Genomic DNA, 17,530 nt, shown 5'->3' with positions numbered 1-17,530 from the left:
GCGAGGGAGAACTCCAAAAGACTCATACCACGCTACGTACATCTTCCAAATACGATGGTAGATCTTCCTAGAGGTAGATTTTCGAACCTTTAACAGCGTAGGAATCACCAATTCAGACAAGCCTCTATTCTTCAGCACTTGGCTTTCAACAGACAAGCTATTAAAAACAGCGACTGTAAAGCAGGATGGAAGATTGGTCATTGAGACAGCAGATCTTCCCTGAGAGGAAGTCTCCAAGGAGCATTGGAGACCAGCCGTACCAGATCGTTTGGCTGTACATCTCCTATGAATCACAAGAGTGCAATTAGTTCTGCACTCCTGTGACCTGTTTTCAGCAGAGAGTGGGCTGAAGTCCGCTCTCTTCGGACATCACAGGAGTTGGTCCAGGCACCGTGTCATCGTGACCATCACCTTGCTCAGGCTCTCAGCGAGCGGCTGAGAGCCTGAGCTGGCCACTCCTCGCCCCCTGTACAGCCCAGTGCTCCAGTGAGTGAGAAGGGGACAGAGCAGAGAGCAGTGACTGACAGTCAGCAGCTCTCTGCTCAGGGAGCTGTCAGAACTAAGCAATCGGTGGTGTTCGATCGCTCAGTTCTCAGTGTAGAGGAACCGGGGGACAGATGCTGGATCCACCTAGGAAAGTAGAAAAACATTGAATCCCATACATCTCTTTTAAAGAGGTTGTAAACCCTTTTTTTTTTTCTTTTTCACCCTGAAAGACAAACACATAATGAGCTAGTATGCATCGCATACTAGCTCATTATGAAATACTTACCTTAGAACGAGCCCCCGCTGTGCCGCCCGCTTAGCTATATGACGGGCGACATGTCCAGTCGCCTGTCTTCCGGGATCGTGGCATCCGGCCATCTGATTGGCCGGAGCCGCAGTGACGTCCCGGCATGGGTCCCTGGCCGACGGTCCCGGCATGGAGTTCTGAAGGAACGGCACCAGCGGCCGTTCCTTCAGAGCGCATGCGCCTGTGAGGTCACTGGCTGCATGTAAGGTAAATATCTCCTAAACGGTGCATGTTTAGGAGATATTTACAGTACCTATAGGTAAGCCTTATCATAGGCTTACCTATAGGTACAACTTGCAGAGGAGGGCTTACTTCCTCTTTAAATTTCCAGCCTGCATAAATATCTATGACCCGGGTGCTCCGAGTGACAAAAAGTAGATAAATATCTATTTAGAAATAAGAGAGGGGCAAGAGACCACCTGTGGTTGCTATCCTTAGAGTTGTGACCGCCTCTGTGTAAACCAAATATGCAGAGAGAAAAAGGAAGGAAGTGCCAGCTAAGTGTAATATCCCAGGTATAAGGGTTCATAGGGCACACGAGATGTTTAAAAAAAGCAAGCACTGCGGTCAGGAAAAGCAGCATTAAAGACGCGGTTTCTTAATAGTTTTTTCAGGTTTTTGAGCATTGGCGTTTTTACAGTAAACACACTATCTAAATTGTAGCAACGCCTAAAAATGGCAATTGCAGCTAAAAGCTTCTTACAGCGTTTAGCAGCATTTTCTGGCGTTTTGCGTTTTTGCAGTCAAACAGCCTCTGCTCCTGGACGCATTGGCGGTCATTTTTTTTTTTTTTTTACTAACCCTTATGCTTTTAACCACTTAACCCCTGGAAGATTTTACCCCCTTCCTGACCAGGGCCCATTTCGCGATTCGGCACTGCGTGACTTTAAGGGACAATTGCGCGGTCGTGCGACGCTGTACCTAAACAAATTTGACGCCCTTTTTTTCCCACAAACAGAGCTTTCTTTTGGTGGTATTTGATCACCTGTGCGATTTTTTGATCATGCGCTATAAACAAAAAAAGAGCGTCAATTTTGCAAAAATAGCAATATTTTTTACATTTTTTTTATATGAAATTCCCCAAAAAAAATGTAAAAATCAAAAATTTTTAACATTTTCAGCCAATTTGTTTTATGCTACCTATGTTTGGTAAAAAAAATCGCAAAAAGCGTATTTTGATTGGTTTGCGCAAAAGTTATCGCGTTTACTAACAAAGGGAAAGATTTTTGTAATTTTTGTTGTTTTTTTTTTAACGAGTAATGGCGGCGATCTGCGATTTTATTTTGTGGTACTGCGACATTGGGGCGGACAGATCGGACCCTTGACTGACATTTTTGACACTTTTGGGGTTACCAGTGACATTTCTACAGTAATCAGTGCTATACATATGCACTATTACTGCAAAATGACACTGGTAGTGAAGGGGTTAACTTTATTTGAGAGGGAGGGGCTGTGTGTGTCCCTAGGGGCGTGATTCTAACTGTGATTGGCTGTGGCTTGAGCTGTAGAAACAGTGATCAACGGTCGTACATAGTAGAACCGTGTGATCACTATTCCTACACAGGGGAGAATGACAGGCGGCTTGTTTACACTAGCCACCTGACTTTCTCCCTCTGCAGCGACATCGCAGAGTGACCGGCGGACATCGGCACACGCGCGGGGGGGTCCGTGACCACGCGGGAGCGCGCTTGCTCCCTAGACCCTCACAGGCTAGTAACGTAGATCTACGTCACTGTGAGGGGCTGACTGCCGACGTAAATAGTCGTGCGGCAGTCGGCAAGTGGTTAAACTCCTCTGAAAGTTTATGTGTGCATGGACGCATAGGCTAACATGGAGGAGAGTTCAGAGGCTGTAAAAAAAAAAAAAAAACACCAGATCCCCCTAAAAGCAGCTACAAAAACATCCTGTGCGCATGAGCCCCAAGGGTTTAATAGCAATGGATTAAAAACACTCACAAGAGATCAAATAAAAGTAAGCTCATCTGGTACAGTAGTTGTAGATATAAGTCCCTCCTGCCTCCATCCTGCAGGACCGCTGGCATTGGTTCTGGCTGCTGGGGGTGGTGATGGCCGGCTCGGGAGCCTGGAGGAACCCCAGAAAACCACGTCAACCAGCTTGGAACGCACGGCGGAAGTGACGTCACTGGAAGGATGGGAGGACCAGACGAGAGAAAGGCTATGTGTCGGAGCATCTAGCTCCTCCTTCCTAAGGGGGCATTGTTTCAGGGGACCATTTATAGCAGGGATCCTCGAACTACGGCCCTCCAGCTGTTGCGGGATTACACATCCTATGAGCAGGGCCGGCGCTTCCACTAGGCAAACTAGGCAGCCGCCTAGGGCGCATTGCAACCTAGGGGCGCAGCCATGAGTTGGCACTCTCTGTCCATCATGAATGATCCTTGTGAGCTGAGGGGAGGGGGCAGCAGTGGGGGAGGACAGAGGAAGATGCCAGGTGTCTGGGGCAGTGGCTGAACTACCAGGCCCTGGCTTTCCACCACTGTTGCAGCCGTTCATTTCCCCTGGTCGGTATTAAGCAGGGAGCGGAGGAGACCTGAACCTGACCCCAAGCTTGGCACTGGAGGGTGGCACCTTTACTGGAGCAGAATGGTCTGAGGAGGTTTGGGATTAGGGACGTGCAGAGTTCTCGGACTGCTGCTTCTCCCTTCACCAGGAGCCGGTTGGAGCTGTGGTGAGCACTGTGGTACAGAAGAGGAGCAACCTAGAAGAAGGAATCAGCAGGATCACAGTGAAGGAGGGCAGAGTGCGGCCCACTCTCTTCATACCGCCCAGTGAGTGTCCCCAGAACAGGGGATCAGGGTCCCTGGGTGTGACATGGAGGTTCCCTGGTGTGAAAGGGAATCAGGGTAACCATGTGTGCCATGGGGGATAGGGGTCACCAGGTGTAACAGGGTTTCGGGGTCACCAGGTGTGCAATGAGGAATTGGGGTCCCTGGGTGTGCCATGGGGGACTGAGGTCCCCAGGTGTGACATGGAAGAACATCAGGGTCCCCAGGTGTGACATGGAAAAACATCAGGGTCTCTGGGTATGATATGGAGGAACATCAGGAGCCCCTGGTGTGACATGGAGGATCATCGGGGTCCCTTGGTGTGGCATGAAGAAATATGGGGGTCACTGGGTATGACAGCATAACATAGAGGAGCCCTCAGATCAGGGTCACTGGGTATGACATAGAGGAGTTTTTAACCCCTTCCCTTTTTATTTTTTTTTTGGGGGGGCGCAAGTAGCTGGTCTTGCCTAGGGCGTAAAATAGTCTAGCACCGGCCCTGCCTATGAGGCATTGTAAAACTCTGACATTCACAGACATGACTAGGCATGATGGGAATTGTACAACTAGAGGGCCGTAGTTTGAAGACCCTTGATTTATAGCATTAGCTGGAGCTGCGGCTCGGAGGACTACAATAACCAATGGCTCTGGTGTATGCACAATAGAAATTAATGAATAAAAATAAATGACTGTGCAAGATTTAGATACACTTACCTTCCTGGATATAGAATTGGCTCACAATAGTACATATATACAGTATCTCACAAAATCATTTCATGTGACAACACTGAAGAAATGACAATGTAAAGTAGTGAGTGTACAGCTTGTATGATAGTCGGTTCACACTATGGCGACACGACTTCGGGGGGACTAGGGAAGTCGCCATGCACCGCGACTTCGGCACGACTTGCAAGGACTTTACATAATGGAAGTCAATGCAAGTCGCTCCGACTTCTGTCAAAAGTAGTACAGGAACTATTTTCTAAGTCGGAGAGACTTGAGTCACTCCTATTAGAACGGTTCCCATAGCACTGAATGGACCGCGACTTGTCAAGCAACCAAGTCGCCTGACAAGTCGCGGTAGTGTGAACCGGGACTAATAGTGTAAATTTGATGTCCCCTCAAAATAACTAAACACACAGCCATTAATGTCTAAACCGCTGGTTACAAAAGTGAGTACACCCCTAAGTCAAAATGTCCAAATTGGGCCCAAAGTGTCAATATTTTGTGTGGCCACCATTATTTTCCAACACTGCCTTAACCCCCCTGGGCATGGAGTTCACCAGAGCTTCACAGGTTGTCACTGGAGTCCTCTTCCACTCCTCCATGATGACATCACAGAGCTGGTGGATGTTAGAGACCTTACGCTCCTCCACCTTCTGTTTGAGGATGCCCCACAGATGCTCAATAGGGTTTAGGTCTGGAGACATGCTTGGCCAATCCATCACCTTTACCCTCAGCTTCTTTAGCAAGGCAGTGGTCGACCTAGAGGTGTGTTTGGGGTCGTTATTATGTTGGAATACTGCCCTGTGGCCCAGTCTCTGAAGGGAGGGGATCATGCTCTGCTTCAGTATGTCACAGTACATGTTGGCATTCATGGTTCCCTCAATGAACTGTAACTTCCCAGTGCCGGCAGCACTCATGCAGCCACAGACCATGACACTCCCACCACCATGCGTGACTGTAGGTAGGACACACTTGTCTTTGTACTCCTCACCTGGTTGCCGCCACACACGCTTGACACCATCTGAACCAAATAAGTTTATCTTGGTCTCATCAGACCACAGGAGATGGTTCCAGTAATCCATGTCCTTAGTCTGCTTGTCTTCAGCAAACGGTTTGCAGGGTTTCTTGTGCATCATCTTTAGAAGAGGCTTCCTTCTGGGACGACAGCCATGCAGTCCAATTTGATGCAGTGTGCGGTGTATGGTCTGAGCACTGACAGGCTGATCCCCCCACCCCTTCAACCTCTGCAGCAATGCTGGCAGCACTCATATGTCTATTTCCCAAAGACAACCTCTGGATATGACGCTGAGCACGTGCACTCAACTTCTTTGGTCGACCATGGCGAGGCCTGTTCTGAGTGGAACCTGTCCTGTTATACCGCTGTATGGTCTTGGCCACCCTGCTGCAGCTCAGTTTCAGGGTCTTGGCATTATTCTTTTAGCCTAGGCCATCTTTATTTAGAGCAACAATTCTTTTTTTCAGATCCTCAGAGAGTTCTTTGCCATGAGTTGCAATGTTATACAAGCTGTACACTCACTACTTTTCATTGTAGCAAAGTGTCATTTCTTCAGTGTTGTCACATGAAAAGATAGAATAAAATATTTACAAAAATGTGAGGCGTGTACTCACTTTTGTGAGATACTGTATATATATATATATATATATATATATATATATATTTACAAAATATTTATATAAAATGTAACTGTACCTCAGTTCTCTATTGAGTCAAACTGTTACATTTCTTTCATTATTTTGTGGTTCTTGGGAATTTTCACTTTGATTTATGAACTAGAAGAGCATCTATCTCTTACGGACGGGGGAGGGGTAAGGAGGGGGATGTTGATTGTGTGGAATGGGCGATAGCGCCTCTTCTTTGTTCCAATCTGATTTATTTTCATTAAGCATTGGCAGTTCCTATCAGCAGCACAAAGCTAGAATGAACTCCTATTGAAGAAAGGGGGCAGAGGGGGTGTCAGTAATAAAAGTTGGACCAGGCGCGGTCAATAGACGCAGTACGTTCCCGGGCAGGGCTGCCAGAGAGCGGATTATCGGTTTGATGAATGGTGACCCGTGCTGTACGGAATGAGGCGTCTGGGAAGAAGGTTTATTAGTGGTAATGCGCTAATTGTTTCTCTTTATGGGGTTACAATACACTAAAGGGGCTATAAAATAGATGAATGCCGGCGATTAACTGACTCTACATCAGAGGCACTGAATTTCTGGTATGAATATGGAATTCAGAGGCCAAAATAATGTGAACAATAAGGATAATATCTGTACACCTGTTGTGCCCACTATGAGGGGTTCCAATCCTCTAAGTACTGAGTTCCCAGGTCTGTACACCTGCTGTGCCCATTATGAGGGGTTCCCACCATACCTGTGCTGAGTTCCTAAGTCTGCCCATTATGACGGATTCCCACCATCCTTGTGTGGCGGTCCCGGGTCTCTACACCTCTTGTGCCAATTATGATGGGTTCTCACCATCCCTGTGCTGAGTCCCCAGGTCTGTACACCCACTGTGGCCATTATGAGGGGTTCTCACCATCCCTGTGGTGAGCTTCCAGGTCTGTACACCCGCTGTGCCCATTATAAGGGGCTCTCACTAGCCTTTGTGCTGGATTCCTTGGTCTATACACCGGCTGTGCCCATAGTGAGGGGTTCCCACCATCCCTGTGCTGAGTTCCTGGGTCTGTACACCTGCTGTGCCCAATATGAGGGGTTGTCACCATCCCTGTGCTGAGTTCCCAGGTCTGTACATCTACTGTACCCATTACTAGGGGTTCCCACCATCTCTGTGCTGAGTTCCCAGGTCAGTACACCTGCTGTGCCCATTATGAGGGGTTCCCACCATCCCTGTGCTGAGTTCCCAGGTCTGTACACCTGCTGTGCCCATTATGATGGGTTCTCACCATCCCTTCAGTGAGTTCCCAGGTCTGTACACCTGCTGTGCCCATTATGAGGGGTTCCCACCATCCCTGTACTGAGTTCCTGGGTCTGTACACCTGCTGTGGCCATTATGAGGGGTTCCCACCATCCCTGTACTGAGTTCCTGGGTCTGTACACCTGCTGTGGCCATTATGAGGGCTCTCACCATCCCTGTGCTGAGTTCCTGGGTCTGTACACCTCCTGTGCCAATTATGAAGGGTTTTCGCTATCCCTGTGCTGAATTTCCAGGTCTGTACACCCACTGTGCCCATTATGAGGAGTTCTCACCATCCTTGTGCTAGTTCCCTGGTCTGTGCACATGCTTTACCCATTATGAGGGGCTCTCATCATCTCTGTGCTGAATTCCTGGGTCTATGCACCTGCTGTGCCCATTATGAGGGGTTCCCACCATCCATGTGCTGAGTTCCCAGGTCTGTACACCTTATAAGCACATTATAAGGGGTTCCCGACATCCCTTCACAGAGTTCCTAGGTCTGTACCCCTGCTGTGCCCATTATGAGGGGTTCCCACCATCCCTGTGCTGAGTTTCCAGGTCTGTACACCTTCTGTGCCCATTATGAGGGGTTCCCACCCTCCCTGTGCTGGGTTCCTGGGTCTGTACACCTGCTGTGCCCATTATGAGGGGTCACCACCATCCCTGTGCTGAGTTCCTGGGTCTGTACACCTGTTGTGCCCATTATGAGGGAGTCACACCATCCCTGTGCTGAGTTTAATATTTATTTTATGAAATGAAGAAGGTAACAGAAGGAGTCAGAACAGGCAGAACATCCAGGTGGACAGGAACGAAGCAGAGCGATGATGTGTTGTCTTGTGATGTGTGTTTGCGCTCTTGCCAGATGGCACGTTTTCGAACCCTCTCCTTTTACTTTGAAGGCCGCCACCGGTCATGCTCCCTGGCTCTAACGTAAGGCTCATTACCAACGATCGAGGGTTTGTTTGAAATTATTCTCCTTCCATCGATCGTGCTTCTTTTTCCAGTCAGAGTTTTCTCATCTCCAGTTTTTTACTAAGAGCCTGAAAAGTTTAAAAAAGCACGCTTCAAGCGAGAAGAAGATCCATTTCATGGTAATTGTGGAAGAGACGTATCAGTATTCAGCAAAAACCTTCCTTCACAATCAGCCCACTTTGTATTCTTCTGCCATATTCATCTCTTTTCACGGTTTGATCTGATTATATTTAATGATCTTTCTTTCCATTGTTTATTCCTAATTTTGCTGTGTGCAATGCAGCTCACAGCAGCCTCAGGAGTGGCAAGCCTATTTCTAGGTTTAATTCTGTAAGCCTTCCTTCAGAAAGGCAGTAAACTCACCAAATCTGCGGTGGATCACTTTTCCAATCCAAAGTCCCCTCTCTAGCAGGCATTTGCTGACAACTTCCAGGTTTTACCCCAAATTCCTGTGTGGCCAATCAGGAGTCAGGCATTGCCTTAATGGGCTAGGCAACACGCTGCTCACCAATTAAACAATGTATCACTAAGCCTATAGCCCTAGCCCATTTTTTCTGCTAGATTTACCTGCAAGCTCTTTTACAGACACCTCAGTACACCTTGAGTTCCAGTTTTCGGACACACTTTTGTGGGATCCAACTGCACCCCTGTAGGCTTTAGTGTCTCCTGCAGTCCTATGTCTCCAGTGACCCCTGCACTCCTGTGTTTCCAGGGACTCCTGCAGTCCCTTTAGGCTTCAGTGTCTCCTGCACTCCCATGTCTCCACTGACCCTCGCAGTCCTGTGTCTCCTGTACTCTCATGTCTCCAATGACCCCTGCACAATCAGTGAACCTTGCACTCCCATGTCTCCAGTGACCCTTGCGCTCCCATGTCTTCAGTGACCTTCACACCTTTGTCTCCAGTGAACCTTGCACACCCATGTCTCCAGTGACCTCTGCACTCCTTTCTCCCCAGTAAGCCTTGCACTCCCATGTCACCAGTGACCCCTGCACACCTGTGTCACCAGTGGACCTTGTATTCCCATGTCTCAAGGGACCTCTGCACTTCTGTGTCTCCAGTGACCCCCGCATCTCCAATGAACCTTGCGCTCCCATGTCTCCAGTGATCCTTGTACTCCTGTGTCTGCAGTGGACCTTGTATTCCCATGTCTCCCATGACCTCTGCACTCCTGTGCCTCAAGTGAACCTTGCACTCTCATGTCTCCAGTGACCCCTGTACTCCGGTGTCTACAGTAAATCTTGCGCTCCCATGTCTTCAGTGACCCCTGCACACCTTTGTCTCCAGTGAACCTTGCACACCCATGTCTCCAGTGACCTCTGCACTCCTGTCTCCCCAGTAAACCTTGCACTCCCATGTCACCAGTGACCCCTGCACGCCTGTGTCACCAGTGAACCTTGCACTCCCATGTCTCCAGTGATCCCTGTACTCGTGTCTGCAGTGGACCTTGTATTCCCATGTCTCCCGTGACCTCTGCACTCCTTTGCCTCAAGTGCACCTTGCACTCTCATGTCTCCAGTGACCCCTGTACTCCGGTGTCTACAGTAAATCTTGTGCTCCCATGTCTCCAGTGACCCCTGCACTCCTGTCTCTCCAGTGAACCTTGCATTCCCATGTCTCTGGTGACCCTTGCAATCCTGTGTCTCCAGTGAACCTTGCACTCCCTTGTCTCCAGTGAACCTTGCGCTCTCATGTCTCCAGTGAACCCTACACTCCTGTGCCTCCAGTGAACCTTGAACTCCCTTGCCTCCAGTGACCTCTGCCCTCCTGCATCTCCAAGGACTCCTGCAGTCTCTTTAGGTTTCAGTGTCTCCTGTGCTCTAATGTCTCAATCGACTCTCACACTACTATGTCTCCACTGACCCCTGCACTCTTGTCTTCAGTGACCCTGAGACCCCTGCATTTCTGTGTCTCCAGTGAACCCTGCACTTGCATGTCTCCAGGGATCTCTGCACTCCTGTCTCCCCAGAGGAACCTTGCACTCCCATGTCTCCAGTGACCCCTAAACTTTTGTGTCTCAAGTGACCCCTGCACTCCCATGTCACTACTGACTCCTGCACAACTGTGTCTCAAGTGAACCTTGCACTCCCATGTCTTCAGTGATCCCTTCACTTCTGTGTTTTCAGGGACTCCTGGGGTCCTTTCTGGCTTCAATGTCTCTTGCGCTGCTATGTCTCCAGCCAGTGACACTCGCACTCCTGTATCTCCAGTACCTCTAGTGCCATTTGTCTTCAGTGACCCCCAGTGTCTCTACTGACCCCTGTGCTCCAAATGTCTCTAGTAACCCCTGCACTCCAGTGTCTCCAGAGACTTTTATGTCTCAAATGATGCCAGTATCTTCAGTGACTATTGAACTCTTGTGTCGTTGGTCACTCTTTGGTGACCCCAGCGACCTCAGTGACTTCTGTCTCTTAAGTGACCCCCAGCATCTCCAGTGACCCCTGTGGCCCAGTAATCCCAGCCTCTGCAGTGATGTCGAAATTCTAGTGACTCCCAAATCTTTAGTGACCCTTCTGCTCCTGTGTCACCCTGTGCATCCTGTGTCGCCCAGCAACCCTGTGACTCCAGTGTGCCCTGAGTGCCTTGGTGACACCTGTGTTTACACACAGCCTCAGACATGCTCCTGTCTTTCCTGGACTGTCTCTCTCTCTCAAGTTATGCATGTTAAATATTGGGTTAGGTTATTATACAACAATCCTACAAGAATCACAGTATTCCCCCTGACAATGGCTTAATTTACCTGTCCTTCCCGAAAGACAGCCCCATCTTTGTACAGGCATCATCCAGGGTCACCATCTATGTCCTGAACTGGGATGCAGCTCAGAGAGGACACAGTCCTGTAAACCCTGGTGCCTTTGCAGTTCTTGGTTGTGTTCACAAAGGTTTGACACAGCTGCAGCTGCTCATGTAGTGACCTGTAAAGTTATTAAAAGATCCACTTTAAAGTATGTTGCAGCTACAGTATCTCACAAAAGTGAGTACACCCCTCACATTTTTGTAAATATTTTATTTTATCTTTTCATGTGACAACACTGAAGAAATGACACTTTGATACAATGTAAAGTAGTGAGTGTACAGCTTGTATAACAGTGTAAATTTGCTGCCCCCTCAAAATAACCCAACACACAGCCATTGATGTCTAAACCATTGGCAACAAAAGTGAGTACACCCCTAAGTGAAAATGTCCAAATTGGGCCCAAAGTGTCAATATTTTGTGTGGCCCCCATTATTTTCCAGCACTGCCTTAACCCTCTTGGACATGGAGTTCACCAGAGCTTCACAGGTTGCCACTGGAGTCCTCTTCCATTCCTCCATGACGACATCACGGAGCTGGTGGATGTTAGAGACCTTGCGCTCCTCCACCTTCTGTTTGAGGATGCCCCACAGATGCTCAATAGGGTTTAGGTCTGGAGACATGCTTGGCCAGTCCATCACCTTTACACTCAGCTTCTTTAGCAAGGCAGTGGTCGTCTTGGAGGTGTGTTTGGGGTCGTATCATGTTGGAATACTGCCCTGCAGCCCAGTCTCCAAAGGGAGGGGATCGTGATCTGCTTCAGTACTATATGTCACAGTACATGTTGGCATTCATGGTTCCCTCAATTAACTGTAGCTCCCCAGTGCCAGCAGCACTCATGCAGTTCCAGACCATGACACTCCCACCACCATGCTTGACTGTAGGCAAGACACACTTGTCTTTGTACTCCTCGCCTGGTTACCGCCACATACGCTTGACACCATCTGAACCAAATAAATCTCATCAGACCACAGAGCATGGCTCCAGTAATCCATATCCTTAGTCTGCTTGTCTTCAGCAAACTGTTTGCAGGCTTTCTTGTGCATCATCTTTAGAAGAGGCTTCCTTCTGGGACGACAGCCATGCAGACCAATTTAATGCAGTGTGCGGCGTATGGTCTGAGCACTGACATGCTGACCCCCCACCCCTTCAACCTCTGCAGCAATGCTGGCAGCACTCATACTTCTATTTCCCAAAGACAGCCTCTGGATATGACGCTGAGCACATGCACTCAACTTCTTTGGTTGACCATGGTGAGGCCTGTTCTGAGTGGAATCTGTCCTGTTAAACCACTGTATGGTCTTGGCCACCGTGCTGCAGCTCAGTTTCAGGGTCTTGGCAATCTTTTTATAGCCTAGGCCATCTTTATGTAGAGCAACAATTCTTTTTTTCAGATCCTCAGAGAGTTCTTTGCCATGAGGTGCCAACTGAACTTCCAGTGACCAGTATGAGAGAGTGAGAGCGATAACACCACATTTAACACACTTGCTCCCTATTCACACCTGAGACCTTGTAACGAGTCACATGACACCGGGAAGGGAAAATGGCTAACTGGGCCCAATTTGGACATTTTCACTTAGGGGTGTACTCACTTTTGTTGCCAGTAGTTTAGACATTAATGGCTGTGTGTGGAATTATTTTGAGGGGACAGTAAATTTACACTGTTATACAAGCTGTACGCTCACTACTTTACATTGTAGCAAAGTGTAATTTCTTCAGTGTTGTCACATGAAAAGATAGAATAAAATATTTATGTCAGGGGTGTACCCACTTTTGTGAGATACTGTATATACCATATCTGAATATGTATATAGAAATAAATAACTAAGATACGATCGCGACCTTGATGTTCTTTTTTTAAAAATGTGTCTGGTATTTGGTTGAACTGGATGGAATTGTGTCTTTTTTCTACCAAATTAACTGTGTAACTATATAAACTATGTATCTCTCTAATTATCTAAAAGTACAGATGACATATGGTTTTGGGATAATTTATATAACCTGCCACCTCTGTCACTTGTCAGGCTGCCCTCAATTACATCATATTAAAGACCGCATCATTCGGGGTGAAAGGCGTGACGGGCAAGCCATGTGACAGCCGCCCGTCGGGTCTATTTTTGAATGTTCTCAAAACAAAATCCATTTTCCCTTTTGTTTGTCATGAACAGGCACACCTTTGCTCACAATTTCTCTTTAATTGGATACAACACATTATTATTCATAATCAGCCTCTTCCATATGTTTCCATGACAAGGTACGAGGTTAATTGTTGAAAAGGAATCTATCGAAATGTTCATTATAAAGAGCCGCTTCTTCGGAATAAGGCTTTGTTAATAAGAATGACTTTTTGAATTAGCTGCATGACCGGCGGACAATTAACGAGCTCCACATTGTCTCAGGCTACGGAATTAGAGAATTTGCTGCAGCTGACCAAGGCAGACTCTGGTGTGCGTGAGGAGCGGAGAGCTGACGCTCAGAGTTTGGAAGGAACAGACGGGGTGTGAACCTCCCCCAGCCACTTAATGAGGATTTCGTTTAGGGCAGCCGGCCTGAAAAAAAAAAAAAAACAAAGAAAAAAGAAAAGTAGTGTTACTGTAGATAAAAAGTATAAATCGTAATCTATAACTTGTCCTGCTAAGGTAATGCTAACCTTATGATTTTGCATGCCAGCTGGCACCTTGCTCTCGTTCTCACAAATTCTTTTGGTTCTCTACTTCTCTGGTATTTAGATACTTCCAATTAAGACCCCAGTTCCACATATGCTTATCCTCAAGGCTCATCCAGTTGAGAAACTATTGTTCCAAAAGGATCTTCAGAAGCCTCTATCCTCCCTGTATATCGCCCTTCTTAGTATTGACTCTCTAACATTTGGCCACCTGTGGTACCTCTGAAAAGGCTGATATATCAACCCTAGACTAGGCTTGTCTTGAGAACTGCTCCAAACTGGTGATCTCCTCTAGGGAGTGTACTACACCCCTACATGATCACGCATAATATAACACTATTGTTCACCTCTTTGCTCCAGCTGTTTGGTGAATCTGTTATTCATATGTTTTGGGCTTGCCCTAAGGCATCTCTATTTGGGGTGGAAGTCTTCAATATCCTTAACACCCAGTTACAATTGAGACTTCCAGTATCCCCAGAGCTGGCATTGTTAGGTATTCATGACGATGCTCATACTAAATTACTGGTCTCATATATTTTATACCATGTCAAAAAAGAGATTCTATATAAATGGAACCCCTCTACTCCTACTACTGGGCCGTCCTGGGAGTCAATGATTACCAAAATTATATAAGCTTGTTGGACATCCCATTCCAAGACCATGGGTATAAACATGGAATTGTAACTTCTTGTATTTTTTAATATGCTGTTCATGTTTTTATGACTTGAGTTAAGGTATGAGCGCAGGTGTTGGGGTACTTGTCCGAACCCACCAGGAAGCTGTCATCCGTCCTTGCCCAACAATAAGTGACCAAGGAATTCCCAACCTCGCTGTCGCACATACACAAGGGACATATATAAGTTTGGCTGTTGGGTTGGGAATGCCTCAGCTGCTTATGATTGACCAAGGACAGATGAACAGATGACCCCTTTCTGGCAGGTATTCGTGTGTTTTCATGCAAGGACCCTACTTGCCCTAGACTACTTAAGTTCTGCTTTAAGATTTAGTTAAAAGAGGATTCTGGGACAGATCAGAGTGATTCTCTCATGACTGCTCTGACCAATTGGAATCGCTCTGATCTGTCCCAGAAGCCCTACAGAAAGAAGGGGAAGAAGAGAATGGATTTCAAATCCCCATACAGCTGCACTGACACCTCATCACCTACAGTGGTAAGTACAGCGGGGACTGGGGGGGGGGTCTTCTGAGCAGGGTGCAGCGTGTTCATTCATCTTTTCATTTTTTCTTAAATAAACCTTTAAAGCATAACTCAGGTAGTCTTGGGCGAGTAGGGTTCTTTCCCGAAACACATGAGTGTGTCTGCCAGGAAGGGGTCATCTGTTCTTGGTCAATCATAACCCAACAGCCACATGTACTGTATATATGTCCGTTGTATATGTGCAACAACTGAGTGGGGAATTCCTCGGTCATGTATGATTGGGCAAGGACAGATGACAGGGTCACTTAGATGGGTTCGGACAAGGATCCAAACACACCTGCGCTCATACCTAAACTCAAGTCATAAAAACATTAATAAAATATTAAAAGATACAAGTTCCAATTCTGTATACATTCCCATGGTTTTGGAATGGGATGTCCAACAAGCTTATATAATTTTGATGGCCAGGTTTCCCCAAGGTATTGGCCATATATGGTGTGACGGTGTTCACCGTCACTGGAATTTAAGGACAGATGGATGATGGTTTGAATTGCTTCATATTTGTCAGCAAGGTCATTTGTTCCCATTTGCCATGAGGTCTCTGGCCAGGAAGTACAACTCCTAATATGGTCATTCCAGGAAGTTCAATGAGGAGACGGACTGTCTGGCAATGTTGCTTTTGTCTGAGGTGGCTTTCCATTCACCTATTGTCGGGTGTGCTAATGAACTCACCTGTTGTCTGCTAGGGGATGTATTGACACTCAGAGTAATGTGTATTGGGGGCTCGTTAGGGAACCATTGTTCTGTGTCTAGCTATTGTGTACATTGATTGATCCCTGGGGCTTCTGTCTCATTGCACATAACAGTCCTTCTGGTCAAGCTATCCAAGCTGGACCAATCCCTGTTGACTCATTTTCAAGTGCTCATTTGCATGGCTGGAGAGGACCTGAAGGGGAACTGCAGGTACTTTGCAGTTGACCAATGGGAGGGCGGTTGTTGGGGGCAGGATGTTCCAAATTCTGTATAAAAGTGTGCTGTGTTCTTCCAATAAATGGTCTTCCTGTTTGAACTTACATACAGCCTGCCTGGTGTGTGTTTTAATGGATTCCGTACGGCACATAGCTGTAGTTCGGATCCCGGATCCTTGGTTGACCGAACCATCAGATGTTGCGACCTGCAAGCTGACTCACTAGAAAAAGAGGAGTGTCGGGAGAGCGGAAGCGAGCGAGCAAGGGTCTCGTCACATATGGTATATTTAATATTATGGTATTATGGTTGTTAAATTCTTGGACTCCTACTCTAAGAATTACTACCCTGGATTTCCAGAATCCCTTCCAATGGTACTGGCAGAATCCATGCCAGTACTGATTCCCTGAAATGACACTGGAGCATGTCCTTTGATTTAGAAGGTATTTAAGCTGCAGTCATTGAAGTGGGTGTGCCTTTTCGCCAGCTAACATTTTTGCTAAAGAGTTCTTATACTCCCTGATTGCCTTGCTTGTTGTTGACCCCCATTGTCCTACTCACTCTGACTACTCTATGGCCTACCCATGACCTCTGTCTGAACCTGAATATCCTCTTGTCTGCCCACATCCTCTCCTTGGACCTGGCTACTTTTTTCCTGCCCACGACCTCTGTCTGGATATGACTACTCTCTTGCCTGCCACCTGCCCATGATCTCTACTCAGACCTGACTATGCTTCTGAACAACTCTCCTGTCTGCCCATTACGTCTGCCTTGACCTGACTACTCTCTTGTCTTCCCACAACCTCTGTCTGGACCGGGCTATTCTCTTGCCTGCCCATAACCTCTGCCTGGACCTGGTTACTGTCATGCCTGCCACCTGCTCATGACCTCTACCCAGAACTGACTACTCTTCTAAAAGAAATATACTCAAAGAGGCGCAAGGAACTTTTAAACTTGCAAGTGTAGTCAGATGAAAGAAAAATCCAAACAAACTCAATAGCTTGGGGAAGGCAGCTTCTGCACAGCAAGGCTTGCTAGATAGACACCCAACAGTATCTCAAATCTTAGATATACAGAAAGGAGTGCTAAACCAGAACCGGATAAAATATTCCATTGTTAATTTTAATTGTTGATAAAAAAGTCATAAAAACAATCAAGGTGTTTTAGGGGCAATACCACTCCCCTTTCATCGTGGCTCAACAGCATCCCCTTGCTGTATCACTGCAGGGAGATGACTTAACTGGGAGTCAGCAGATCAGTGCCTTCTTTGGGAAATCGGGGGTCTTGACATGTTTCTCTCTACAAATTGATTTGAAGTCTACAACCCCAGATTGGGAGGGAGGGTAAAGCTTTCACATGATGGTAAAATTCTAAATAAAAAAAAAACCCTAGGTTTTTTAAAGTTGCTTGATATTGTAACAGTAATATATACAGTATAAACTGTTTATAGCCACGCCGTTGGCTATCAGTCATGCTTTTGTTGGGTATTTGAAACACAGATCCACATACATATAGGGAACAGTGTTTGTGTTTCTTTTTTATATTAGATGTCCACTGCGTGACATTTTAAAAATGCTAAAACAAAAACTTGTATGTAAAACCCAAGCTTACTTTATATTTCTAACCCTAAGCCAGTTGTGAACAATAGGCATGCCCCATTGTCCACACTCCTCAAAAAATGTATTAAAGTACATTGGCAGTATGCCCCTTCCTTCTGCCTCGTGTCATGCAATGTTGTACCCAAACGAAATT

The 17,530-nt window shown here is 46.9% G+C and overlaps 1 protein-coding gene across 1 annotated transcript in view; it reads right to left on the bottom strand.

The window, feature by feature from the left end:
- Window positions 1-13,170: 13,170 nt before the first annotated feature.
- EPHX2 (epoxide hydrolase 2) overlaps window positions 13,171-17,530 on the bottom strand; it is a 178,220-nt gene continuing 173,860 nt past the window's right edge. The window contains exon 19 of the mRNA XM_082250219.1: window positions 13,171-13,540. Coding sequence (XP_082106345.1) covers window positions 13,465-13,540 — 76 coding nt within the window. The 3' untranslated portion in view covers window positions 13,171-13,464. The remainder of the gene's footprint in view (window positions 13,541-17,530) is intronic.

This window comes from Pelophylax lessonae, assembly GCF_965119305.1.
Source record: "Pelophylax lessonae genome assembly, chromosome: 3".
NCBI lineage: Eukaryota > Metazoa > Chordata > Amphibia > Anura > Ranidae > Pelophylax > Pelophylax lessonae.
This window is presented reverse-complemented; position numbering and strand designations above follow the sequence as displayed.